The sequence below is a fragment of the Lichenostomus cassidix genome, chromosome 5, assembly GCF_008360975.1.
Source record: "Lichenostomus cassidix isolate B80296 chromosome 5, HeHo_3.0, whole genome shotgun sequence".
NCBI lineage: Eukaryota > Metazoa > Chordata > Aves > Passeriformes > Meliphagidae > Lichenostomus > Lichenostomus cassidix.
The window spans coordinates 7,702,205-7,715,976 of record NC_139486.1 but is presented as its reverse complement, the minus strand read 5'-3'; the positions used below and the strand labels follow the sequence as shown (position 1 = coordinate 7,715,976).

The following is a 13,772-nucleotide window of genomic DNA, read 5'->3' as shown; positions in this document are numbered from 1 at the left end:
AGACTGGCTCATTTGTCCCTCAAGGTAGTTGATTTATGTACTCCCTTCATAAAGATAGTGCATAGTCTCCTTTGAGAATGATTTCTACAAAATCATGCTGATTGTCTGCATAAAAGCCCAGATTATCAACTTTGAAGCAGGACAGATGGGTCCCTGTTCAGCTCATTTGTTATGTACACTGCCCTGTACATTGTCTGTTTCTTCTTGCTCTAGAAATCATAAATACAATGTAAAAAGGAGATTCATATAAACAATGCAATCTAGCTTTTGTAAGGGAAAAGGTGACCCAATGAGCCATGTAACTTAATGATTCTCATTAAAAAAACAGACTTCCTACTTAGGAATATTACCTATGACATTCATTTATAAACATTTGATTGCAAGCACATGTTTACAATCAAGGGGTTGAAGAATAGATATTTTTGCACTTTGACAAAGTTCCTATCATACTGAAAAAACACAGAGCATAATGTACACAGAGCAAAAGCAAAAAGTTCCACATATTCATACAGAAACATGGATGAACTTGGGAAGGATTTGGTCATCTCTCATTCTCAAGGAGACCTTTTTTTCTTTTACAGCTTTATAAGCCCATTCTTTATCCCACCACCTGTGATGAAATAAGGACACAGGGCTAGTCAGGGACTGCTTTGCAGCACTGAACAGAGCAAGTCTGAGATAATTTTTTCACAGCAAGAGCAATATTTCTATATTTCTAAGCATGACACAAACACCTACTTGTTTGTAGGTGTTTGTATCACTCTTAGAAATATAGAATATAGGAAGAAGAGCAAAGCCAACCTCTACCCCCCTCACCTAAAAAAACCCAAAGATCACTGCTAGATTGCCCAAGGGATGCCAACTGCCCAGAACAGCTCACGAGCTACTTCAGCTCTACTTCAGGCTCATTCTTTCTCCAGTGCATTCAAAGTACTAGGATAGCCCACCAGCACTCAAGAACAATGAGGGAGTTCAAGTCAGTCACACATATCATATGTCTAACACAAATTCCTCTGCAAGTTTGTTACATACTACATGATCCCTACTGTCCAAGTTTCCTCACAACTAGAACTGCAACTGGTGTCCTCTACACCTTTCAAGGCAGTGACTAAAATGCCTTTCAACTCTTAGGTTGCTCTTGAAAAGGTATGGGCAGAGTGAGTTATCTTGCTGGATACATTAGCTTTCCATCCCAGGATAGTCTGATCTGAAGAGGAATAATTACATAACCTGCTGGAGAACAAACCAGACAGCAGCAAATAGAAAAAAAATTGAGCTCAGCAGGTGTTTCAGGTTAACATCAGGTCTTGGAAGGAGCATCAGAGAAGAAAAATTAACCCAGAAGTACTCATTGCTTACAAAATTCACAAGAGCCCATTTATTAGTTTGCCTCATTATGCAGTTCTTGTAACAGAGAGGATTCTGGCAGCACCATAATGCTTAGCACATGTGCATCAGCAAGAAGTCGAGATGCAAGAGTTCAACATCCCCTGTAAAAATAAATCAAGAGGAAACAAAACTACTGAATAAGGTGATATGAGGCGTGTGGAGACATACAAGCAATTTAAGAGAAGCATAGAAATAAAATCTGCATAAAATCAATAAAGGTTAATTCGTGCAAGTCAGAAAGTTTACATTTTGCTCATCCTCCTACTAAAGTCATCTTGTTTCATGTATCTCTTATGTAACTCACCTATCACATGAAGGAGGCATCAAATAATTCTTGGTTTTGGCAGGCAAATAGCACTACAAAATTGAACATTTGCCTGGGGCGGTTTTGTGAATACAGAGGGTAAATGAGTCCTGAACAGGGGATCAGTCCCTTCTAGAACAGCAGGTGATGACCACTGCTGTGCCCACTTTATATGCTACTTTGGTACCGGGAAGAAGCAGAATTAGCACCTTTGGGAGCAGTGAGCCAGCTGATGACAGAACAGCAATGACTTTTCAATATGTATATAAACCCAATTTTTTTCCTTTTGAGAAAGATTACAGTACTTGATTTGGAGAACTGACTTAGAAACAACTCTCAGCTATCAAGATAAAGACAATCAAACATTCTGAGAAAAGCAATAAAGAATAACTCTATGATGACTGGAATAAAAGCTCTGCTAAAACTCTAGAATTCTGCCTCAGAGGCTGATAGCTACTAGGAAAAAAAAAAATCAACTTTTACATTCCGCATTTTCTTACAGGAATTCATCTTTTCCTACACAAAATATGTTACACAAAGGAACTGTTAAAGAAACAGGCATCGACTGTCTCAACTGAAACTGGATGACATGTGAAAAGTCTGAATAGCTGCAGAGTAAAGAAATGTATTACTCTAAAATCCAGCTCAGATGGGTGAGGATACCACCCTGGCCCCCTGCATGCTCAGCCAGCCCTCTTCTCACCCCAGGAAGGAAAACCCTACTCAGACAAACCTTCACCGAGCAGCCAGGAGGAGAACAGCGCCAAGCAGGCGCACGGAACAAACAGAACATCCCAAGCTGGATGGGATCCACACGGATCATCCAGCCAGCTCCTGGCAGCTAACCCCAGCCCTCGTGCTCTGCAGGGAGAGCCCCGTTTTGGGGCCTGGAGGTGTCTGTAGGGCACATGTGGCTGTCAGCAGTGTGGCTGTGGGCGCAGGACAAGCTGCCGCGCTGGCTCAGGAAGCGTTGGCGCTCGTGCTGAGCGCTCGGGTTACGGGAAGTACCGGGAATTTAACCAGGACTCTCACTCCTCCTCTCTTTAGCCTGGGCACATCCGAGCTCCAAGCGCTTAGAAAGCAAAAAACAATCTGAGGTATCTTACACACAATGAGGGAATCATTTTATTAGATTATGGAAGACAGCAGCATTACAGTACAAAAAGTTACAAGAGTAGCAGAAAAAAAGTGTTTTTGGTTTAAATACTCAGGATTATACTGGGGAACATGAGAAGGATAGTACCCTTTTCTAAACTAACTCCTAACCAGGTTATCAAAATAAGTTTTGAATATTTAGCACAAGTAAAAAAGTTACAACAAACATCATTATAAAATGCTTTAATAAATAGTTTCTTTTCTGAAAGGTTTTTTATTTTTTTAAGAACATGTCAAAAAAATGTACTAAAACAGATGATCCTGCAAAGCAAATCCTGCATTCCTGTATAAAATAACTGGTTTCAAAACATTCATGTTTACATTGTTCATGGGCCAGAGTTTACACTCTCAGACATCCATTCCTCTCAGTGGTAGGGTAACTAGGTGTATGTAGTGTTATGCTTCTTCAGTAATTAAAATAAACTTACAGTCTGCCCAGTTAACAGCAATAATAAAAGCCTTAAAAAAAAAAAAAAGCATAAGCCTTTCATAACATTTGACCATTTCTACTGAGGTACTCCCATCCTCTGAGCTTGCCAGCCTTTTTCCTTTAGAGCGAAAGATGAATAAAGCACAACAGAAACAAGATTGAGGAAAATATTGTTCCCTTCATTAGGCCTGTATTTAAACGCAAAAAAAGGTAATACCACATGTAATTAACATATTCACAAAAGAAAAAACAATGCCTCTCTATGTTGGTACTGTACAGTAGATGCACCCGTTAGTGTTCTTGAGATGGGCTGAACATGGGGATAAACAAACATTTCTGGATCTATTTACACATAAGTGGTTATGTTCCTAAGTAAATACAAATGACCAACAGATTCCTAACATTGATTGTATTAACATCATTTTCTAGTCTGGACATAATACCAAAAAAAGTCTTATAAACTGCCATAGAACCTCCTTTTCTGCAACATAAATTAAAAGGAATGACATGTAAAAAAAAAAAAAGACCAAAATATTTAACTTATTAAATCAAATATACAGAGTGATTCATTTAATATGTACATATTTACAAAAAAGCACTTTCACTATTAGAAAATAAACTGTGTCAGTTGGGGAACCTAGAGTTCTCACAATTTTACTATATTGATATGGCAGTCTTTGACAGTTGCTATAGAAAAAGTTTAATCTCAAGGCACTTGTCACATGCTTCAATACTGCAATTCTAAAGTAATTAAACAGAAATAAAAAGGCCACTTTTAAACCACAGTTGAAAGATCTCTATAATTTTTTTTTTGTTCCTATTACAAAGTGTGTAAGGCAAATTTGGAAAAAATATTACAGAAGCTACTAACGTAACAAGTGCAGTGAGCTGCCATTAATAGAGATTCAAAGTCAAGAAAGCAGTTTAAAGTTCACACAATTTCCTCAACCAGGAGGTTTTAAAGCCACCATTAAATTAGAGCAAGTAATAAAAAGAAATACATTCTGTAAACAGTGTACAGTCTTTTGTAATAAACTTTACACATATTGAAAATACAACCTCTCCTCTGCCACACAGCGAGTGTATTATAAGTAAACTTTACAAAAATAGCAACTATCAAAGATTACTCATTTTTTTTTCATCTGACAGTCATTGAATAATTTATACAAGGCTAAAGAAACAAAATAAATTTTATTTATTATTTTTATTTATTTTTTTTACGCAAAATAAAGAAACTATGAACATTTGACTCCAGATATTTTTAGTCCTTGATGCAAAGTGGAGATGTCAATTTTTCCCCTCCCCAGCAAGCGCAGGCACAGTCTGCCTACATCCCAAATACAGGTTTAGTCTCTACTGCCTTCAAAGTTTGATGCATTCACATTTTTTACAGATCTGTTGTCCATTTTGCCTATTTGATGGGATTTCTTTACTGGACTGCTCTCTGATGTGTCAGACACCTTTGTCGGCAAAGGCTTTGCGAGTTTGTGAGAGAGGAATTTGTCCATTTCCTCATCTCTTTCCTCCTCTTCATCCTCCTCTTCCTCATACTCTACATACTCCTCTACTGCATCACAAGTTCTCTTTTGAGGAGATATGAAGTTTTTGCATTCATAACGAATGTCTTTGTTACTGTAAGATCTGTCTATAGGATTTCTTATGGGATTTAAAGGTGCCCACTGGTTATTGGCACCCTCTTCTCTGGGAGGACGGCTTCTCTCTCTCTCTTTTCTTCTCTTCCGAGTCCACCACACGCAGATGATTATGCAAGTCAGCCACACAATGCTAAATACTGCACAGAGAATGGGAACCAAATAATCTAGAGGGCAAATGGAAAGAAATAAAGTGTTGAGTTAACAGGACAAGATACACAGCACAGGATATCTGCAAGAGAAGTAACAATACTTAACTACAGGTGATCCCCCGAACCATTTTTAGGGGAAAGGAAGTAAGATGTCTTTACAGCACAGTAACAACTGCCTGAATGCACCAGTTCATCTGGAAGTGCTCTTTACTAGTTTAGTGTTGTGATTAATGATGAGGGAGCAAAGCCCCATTTGAGATCTTTTGTTCCTTCCAACAGACAAACTGGTTTATTAAGTAGCATCTTTCTCAATCATCTATGTGAAGTTGGCCCAGAAAACTTGAGTAATCACTCCTAAGAAAAACCTTATCCTAGTAGGAGGCAGGCAATGAAGTGCTGTGCCTCTAAGTTGCTCTAGAAGTACTGGCACTTGTATCACAAATATGTCCTGCATTTCCTGTCAGAAAGAACAGTCCTTTAGCATCAATGTCTGCACACATTTATGTATCAACTACCTCCAAAAATATTCAGGCCAGAGCTAAGGAACCAAATTGATCATGCATTCTTCAGCATGTTCCAGTTTCACTTCAGGATGTAAAAACAGAATACTGTCCCTAGAGAGAAAAATCTTCACCATTCAATGAACAAACAAAAGTTGTTGAGGTGATTGTTTTTTTCACACTCCCAATCCAAACCTCAGTATAGCGTTCTCCCAGCCACATAGGAACAGATTATTTCTCTATGAAAGCATTTCTGAAAATTTACATATGTTTGGACTTCTTTTGCCTCCTTTCCTCAAGAGCTTTACAGCTAGGATAGAATAACAACTTTTTTTCTGTTCTTCTTGATAAGCAGAAGTTCACACATGGTAAGAGGTAACAAGAGATGAGGTGCTTTGCTGTTTTTGAAAGCAATGGGATTGTTCAACAGCTCTGCAGACAAATGCTGTCAACCCACCACTCTAATGCCTGATCCAAACATAAATTCCCTCAGCAGTTTTAAGACATCTGCTTACAGAATAACCTGCAAGTGACTATACAAAAACAACTGATGTTTCAACACCATGGTTGTTCACTCCAACATTCAGGTGTCTTCTGAGCACATTCTTATGTGGAATGTGACACATTCTCAAACATTTCCTTTTCGTAAAGCAGGGTGAGTAAACTGCCAACAAAGTTGGCCTCAAGGGATCTAGAAATTGTATTTTAACATTCTGGAGAAGGGCTGCACTCACACGAGTAACTGCTATACTCATAAGCATAAGGCTGATTTTTCATAAGCAACCTAGCACTAAATCATGAATGGGGGAAATACTTCAAGGAAAAAGAAACTCTTCATAACAGCTTCTCCAAGATTAGAATGCAAAGCATGCATTCTCACTGCTATCACATCACCATGGATCCAAGTTTACTTAATAACAGGTTCTTATACAGAATTGTCTGCATACAGATTCCACATTCAGACTACTTTTTCTTAAAGCTAGAGGAAATCAATGAAGCATCTAAATTATTATCTCCACCTAGACACTTCAGCATCCCACAGAAATGAGATTCTCAACACAGAGAGCTTTACACCACATTTTCTGATGGGTTTCAATCTACCTCACCCAATTAAGGGGTAGCAATAAATGAAAAAAGAAACAAAACCCACGAGTGTCTAGGTTACAGTTTGCTTCATAACAACTCCACTTAAAGAACTAGGGGCCAGTGGTCAATACTGAGCACCCATATTAAAATGAGGAGTCTGGAAACCATTTTGCAAGAGAACCCAAATTAATCCACTATTTTAGGAGAATCTTTAAATCTTACTGAGGTGGGAGGCAAAATAATCTGCATCCCTTTAGCCCTAGAATTTAATATGCAATCAGAAAAACAGAGGCTGAGGTATGTCAAAATCCCAGCTCAATTCCTTATCTTCTACACAGCTGCTGTTCAAGGCAAGCACAAAGCAGGCACACTCCTTCAGGAGAGCTGAGGAAACAGCACATTTGCCAAGACTTTAACAGATGAAAGGCATTTCCTAGAAGGAAAACGCAAGGAAAGTGGAACCAGGCAATCTACTAATTGTTTGGACTATGGGTGGAAGATCTTCCAGAAGATTATGTTGGGGAGGTCTAGGAAAAAGCTGGGAGAGCCTCCTATCATTGTAAGATTTTCACTCTGGGGCTTAGTTGAACTTAAGCCTACCAGCGGTCTTCCACAAGCCTGTCTCCTGCCTCCCCCAGGCAGGAAAACAGGCATGCAAAACCTTCAATGGCTTATTTTGGCACAGCTCTTGGAGAGCCAACATTCAGAGATAAAGGTCTCTGATCACACTGCATCCTCTTTAAGAGGAATGAACACTACATTTTAAGCCAGCTGTGCACTAGTGAGAAACACATGTTGAAAAAGAGAGCAAAGTTTTATGTTTTCATGGCCAAGTACTGGAAGAAACTAAACCTCTTTAATTCTTGTTAAGGTAAATAAATAGCACACAAGCACTTCACAAGAGATTGGTATCACACCAAACCTTCCCTCTCCCCATATTCCCATTTCCTCACAGCCTCAGTGAAGCAGCATCAAGGGCTGAGGTTGGTTTAAGATTAATGTAGGAGAATTGGATAGGATTGGAACTGCACACGAGAACAGCTCCTGATCTTGTGAAAGACGTGCTTAGGCTGGAGAGCTAGGCTGGAAGAAAGAGCCAAAACCATGGCAAGAGTATCTGGGCATATCACATTAGGGACGAGGTTAAGTTTGAACTAGCACACAAGCACAGAATCTTGATTTCAAAGCCACTTTCTCTTCAGTTAGTAACAACCTGAGAATCATTTTCTCCAATGTGTAAAGAAAGAGAAGTCAGACAACAGGGGAACAGAAAACACAACACAGAGGAGGTATGCACTGGAAGCTTACCTGATGATGAACTCCCAACAACGATGGTCTCAACTTTGACTTCAGTTACTGCCAACATAACTGTGCTGTTCTGTCGCTTGGTGATGGCATTTACTATTGTATTAGCAGCATTCTGAATGAGGCTGTTATCTTGTTCATCTCGGTGCGGGACAAAGGACTAAAGGCAGTGAAGGGGGAGAACAAGAAGTTATTGCAGTCACCTAACTGTGGAAATGTACATTTTAAATCCAGCTACATCTTAATTGAGTTCAGTCAGTTGAATTTGCCTGACAGTAGCTACAAACATGACTCTAAAAGCTTACCACAGCAACAGCATGGCTGGCTCTACCCAAACTGCAGATGCAGTGTCAGACTTGGTGGGTAGCACACCTACTTGTTAATCTAGCATACCTCAAAGGAAAGGCAGTGACTTCCATGGTGCTTAAACTGATGAGCTAAACTTAGTCATAGTTTGGAGCAGTTCAAGACATGTGGGTTATCTAGATGGAAGCTTGGACTAATAACAGTCTGCTCTATTTATACCATACACTTTTCTCCCTGCACCATGGCTCAGCATGTTCTTTACAGTACCAGTACAGACAGACAGTCCAGCTTCTGCCTGGATAAACATTGACCAGGAAAATTAACTCCTTCTTGAAAACTGAGCTATACACAAGCATGGAGTGATTGAGCTGTAACTGCATCTAAAGCAGGTCTTTGGGACATTAGGGCAACAGGTACTTTCATCTACTGAAGTTGCACCTCCTTCCACTTCTCACTTAGTACCTTGTATTTAAAGAACATCCCTGAAGCAGCCATACTCTAAATGCACAGCAGAAACCTCTTCACAAAAACCAATCCAGCCACTTATGACCCTATATTCTTACTGAGAAGGTCAACAGCCCAAGATTTCTAACAGAACAAGTAGGCACCTGTTTCCTAATTTGGGCTAAAATAATCTTTAGCGTAATTTATCATGAGGTTGTAGTAGCCATCTGTCATTAACAAAACCTGCAGTTTCATCTCTCTGGCAGTGTAGGAAACTGTGAGATCACAAAATTGCTTTACAGACAAGGCTAAGCCACAGGTTGCTTCACCTGCATTCAAGTGAAACAAGCCTGAACAACCTCTTCCCCAACAAAAACTAGTAAGAAAACATTTTTGTATATATACATATACACACAAGTGTCATACTTACAATAGCAACTTCCACTGCATTCTCTGTGGAGTAAGATGGATCACATAATATTATCAGAGTTCTGTCTCTAGATACAGTTCTAGTGGCTGGTAAATACCGGATTTCAGAACAGATATTCTCTGTTGTTGTGCCCTGTTAGAAGCAAAGGAGATTCTGTGATTTTAGTTCAAGTGAAAAATAGTGTGTAAAAATAAGCATCTTCAGAGTTCTTGCAGTTGCTAAGAACTGATGGAGGCAGCAAAGAGGGCACCAAGAAAGGGCAGAAAAGTGAAGAACAGGGTTTTGGAAGGTCAAAAAACATGATTGCACTAGTACAGTCTGACCCCATCTGGAAATGTAAACAGTTCAAGACTCAATGAAATAAAATATTCAGTACAAACCCCAATTCTGCCTCACCCTTTAGACAAAGCACAATTAAAAGCAACAGATGAATCTAGTAATAAAATTTGCAAGCTCATAATAGCAAGGAGTCATACTAGAAACCTTAATCTTGCATGCTGTGACACAGAATAGATCCCCACATATATTGCCACACTTCATTAGGAATTCTATTCTCACCTGTGGGACTTTGTCTCCATTAAAAATTAAAGTAATTCTAGCACAGTCATTGTCTAAGTACCCAGAATTAGGCAGACACTTGATATTGATAGGCAGAGGTTCAGAGGCACTGCATTCTCCCCAGTCTGTGCAAGGTGGCTGAAAGCACTTCATGTACTTCTCCTGGCATTCTTGACCCATGGGACACTGGTTATTTGAATTATCCCAGTATTTGTGTAACAGACAAGGCTTTTTTCCACACCACACCTAGAAATTAAAAGAAACAAAGCACCATTACAGGTAGTTGCACTTATGCATCAAATCAAAATAAGCAATTCGCATAGGATGGTCATGATGTGCTGTCTGCAAAATATCTGTGTTTTGATACTGCTGTAGTCCTAGTAGCAGATGGAGCTGCTCCTCCACAAAATGAGGACATTTTGTATGGACAGAAGAATAAAAAACTGTGCAAAGATAATCCATGAAACCACTGACTGGGCATGTTTCCTCAGAAGTTTATGGATTTGTCCCACTTAGCTGAGTTCTACGGAAATTTAAGCAGTCATTTTAATCTAGTCATCTGGGCTTCTATAATCAAGAAAGAAAAGTATCTCCACAAAGATTAATTTCTTCAATATTTATACTGAGACCCCTGCCAGAGAATGCTGAATAAATTAAGAGCTGATGCACATTGGTGATAAGCACAGCTACTCCAATAGGTGTTTCCAAAAGGAAACACTTTGCTGGTACCCACAAACTCCTGGGGTGCAGCAAGTTTCCAAACACAGCTCCATTCCAGGAGCTGGACTTGGATGATCCTTGTGGGTCCCTTCCAACACAGGATGTTCTCTAATTCCATGTATCCTTTAAGATCATACATAGCACTGTACAACTATTAGTGTAGGAACTTACCAATTTCTTAAAGCACAATTGTCAGCAAGAAAGTGCAATTGTTCCATTACACATGGAAGAAACCAAATACCACACATGGATGAGTTGCATTTACAGCACATGTTCAATCTGCATTTAGGTTTCACATTTCCTCAGTCACAAAACCACCAGGATCTACTCCACAATAAATATACAAAGGTTGAAATCTGTCAATTCCTAAAGCTACTGAAGGACAATACAAGGTGGCAGTTAATACCCACTGAAAAAAAACTATTTCCTACATGTCCTCCACCTTGGAATTTACATTTCACAAAATTGGGAGCTCTAAAACTGTGTTTCCAAGCTTCAGCAGTGTGATTTACTTATCCTTTAGCTCATATTTCATTTTCTGCAACAAGTGTTCTAGAGAGCCTGTTCTGGCAGGCAGAGAGCAGGACAGTAACTTCTGATTATAAAGACAATCCATAAGTACTTTTACAGGAAACCACTTTTTTTTTTAAGCAAAGGAAATTTCGGGGAGACAAAGACTAACTTGTGCATGAAGAACAGTAAGTTTATTTCAGCCACAGGAATTTAAGAAAATAGGCCAAAATGCCTACCTTGGTGCAGTCAATGCGTCCATCCAAACAATGGCAGCTGTTGCACTCCTGTTCCCAGCGGCTGCCATGGGGAAAGGTCATTCCTTTCAGCCAGCAAGGCTTTCCAATTCCAATCACTAAGGAAGAAAAAAATAAAAACACACTCAGACACCTCACCTCTTCAAGTTATAAATACTGTACAAATTTAAATTAGAAATACTAGCTACTGTTCCTTACATATCAGACTACTGTATATAAACTTTACACTGGCTACATTGTGCCCTACTGTTATTTGGGTAAAGGTTGATAGCAGATATAGGAATACCTTCTTGGCATCTAGGACCAATTCTTCCAGGGGGACAAGTGCATCGGTATCCATTTATTTCATCTATACAGGTGGCACCATACCCACAAGGAGAAGACTGACATTCATCAATATCTGGATAGAAAATAGGTAAAACTCAGTGACAAGGACACAGAACATTGTAATTAATAATTAATAATTTACTGAGGTGTAATCTGACAATATCTCCTTTTTTAAAAGCAAAGGACAGTTTGGCTTCAGAATTAATCTCATAATTAAACAGTTCTGCCATTTCAGCAATAACCTGTAATAGATTTCTCATAATTGCACCCTAATTGAAGTTCTGGTAATCAAAACAGCAGTCATATGCTGACTCATCTCACAGAGCAGAGGTGTTGGACAGCTGAAGGTGCTAATGCCTTCTCCACATTCAGCTATGGAACAAGTCCCACATCCTGTTCTGGCACTAATCTCAAGACATTTAGGCTTCCTACAAAAGCATGTGCTTTCATGAAGTTATCAGAGTGCAAGAGGTGAACAATGCACTTGCTCAACAATGCTCAAAAAAGTGACTTTCTGCAATATAAGTAACCACGAGGCAATAAAATAACAGTTTAGTTTTGTAACACACATTTAATGAACATTAATAACCTTGAAATATTGAGTAGATTAATTTAGCACATAAACACTTGGCACAAAAGCCTCTTAAAAAAAACCCTTCAAAGATGCAGAGGCTTAACCCCAGAAACCAATGGAAAAAGGCAAGGAAGCACTGTCCATTCAGATGGACAGCAATGTGTCATTTGTTATTCCAGGGAAGTGACCAACACTGATTTATTCAACAGAAACCAGCTTATCAAGTTGTGAGCCACAGGCATCAACTGCTTAATTTTCAACCAGAACTTTTCTCTTCCAAACCAACTTTTGAAAGGTTTCCTTGCACTGAGTATGAATGCCCTTACCAACCCTTCAGCAAAAACTATTTAAGCACCAGTTCTTGTCTGATACATGGCATCAGCTCATTTTAAAGGAGTGGACTTTAAAAGTGAACATTATAAATGGCAGCAGTGAGACTGTTACACGTGTAGGCAATGGAAAATAATCCAACAGGTATGGAAGGGCTTTTGGTTCTATTTTAGCTTCCTTCAAAAATGCACTAAGTTTTAAGCAAATATAGAAGATCTAAACTTCAACAGGGTTTAACTACTCTTTTCTCCTGTACTCAAGCTATATAGGTTTAAGATTCTCCAGACTCTGTATGTTGAAAAAGATAACACTGTTTCTGTATCAACCATAAAAGGCATTTTTATCACAGCTATCCTTCCATCTATACCAGTCTAAACAAGTTAAAAATATCTGCAGCTCCACTGCAAATGCACAGTATTTGTATTTGTGACATCCCAGCCTTAAGAGGAAGGGAACACCCAAGGAGAATTCAATATCCCTTTCTGGGTATCTGGATCTAGACACAATGCTCTGCCATCCCTGGTTCTGTACTGAGGCATCACTAAGCTGATGCTTGCACAAGTGCTGCAGCTGCCCTCCAACCAGATGTGCTGTCTTGTTTTCTATATGCCAGAATGAGGACGAAGTCTCAACTTGAAAGCACATCACCATCCTGATGGAGTGGAAGGACCAAGCCCAAAAGCCTTGAGGCAACAGAAGATTCAAGGTCTGGTCTTCCAAAGGAGAAAGTAAAAATAAAATATATATCCATTCAAGTCATCGTGCTAAAATTCAATTAAAAGGACAAAAACAAAACACAGAAAACCAGCCAAACAACAAAAGCCACCACACCAGATTGTTCCATAACATTTCCACACACTTTTGGGGTCTGTTGTTCTCCCTTCTTTTCAGCCTCTATCCTTCAGAATAATTGCAGTGGAACAGGTTTGTTTTCTAGTTTTGAAAGACCTTTATTGTACTTCTGTTATTCACGTGCCAGCACTACACTCACAATGTTTTTGTTTCCATTTGCAGTGTCTCAGGGGATTTTGGTTTCTAACAGTAAGTGATACACATACAGATATGTCATCTTTACCAACAAGATGCTTATCAACAGAAATACTTAAAACTTAAGATTCTGTGAAGCCAGCACCCCAGAAACGTTAGAATTGTCCAAGAAAATCCAGCAATCAAGTCTTTAAACATGATTTAAGCCAACTCATTTTAGTGCCATTTAATGAAATGAGTAACAGACCCTAACTTAGCATTATTTACAAGGTATCGGTACCTGGCTAACAGGTGGCTTCTGCTTCATTACTTGGAATTCAGCTGAGATAATATAAAAAGGGTCACCAGGTGTTCTT

General features: G+C 39.1%; 1 protein-coding gene across 2 annotated transcripts in view; it reads right to left on the bottom strand.

The window, feature by feature from the left end:
• Window positions 1–2,795: 2,795 nt before the first annotated feature.
• JAG2 (jagged canonical Notch ligand 2) overlaps window positions 2,796–13,772 on the bottom strand; it is a 69,114-nt gene continuing 58,137 nt past the window's right edge. For both annotated transcript variants that reach the window (XM_085061184.1, XM_085061185.1), the window contains 6 exons: window positions 11,485–11,598; window positions 11,181–11,296; window positions 9,712–9,957; window positions 9,154–9,285; window positions 7,977–8,133; window positions 2,796–5,097 (listed from right to left, as the gene is read on the bottom strand). In XM_085061184.1, the coding sequence (XP_084917310.1) occupies window positions 4,625–5,097; window positions 7,977–8,133; window positions 9,154–9,285; window positions 9,712–9,957; window positions 11,181–11,296; window positions 11,485–11,598 (1,238 nt within the window). In that variant the 3' untranslated portion in view covers window positions 2,796–4,624. The remainder of the gene's footprint in view (window positions 5,098–7,976; window positions 8,134–9,153; window positions 9,286–9,711; window positions 9,958–11,180; window positions 11,297–11,484; window positions 11,599–13,772) is intronic.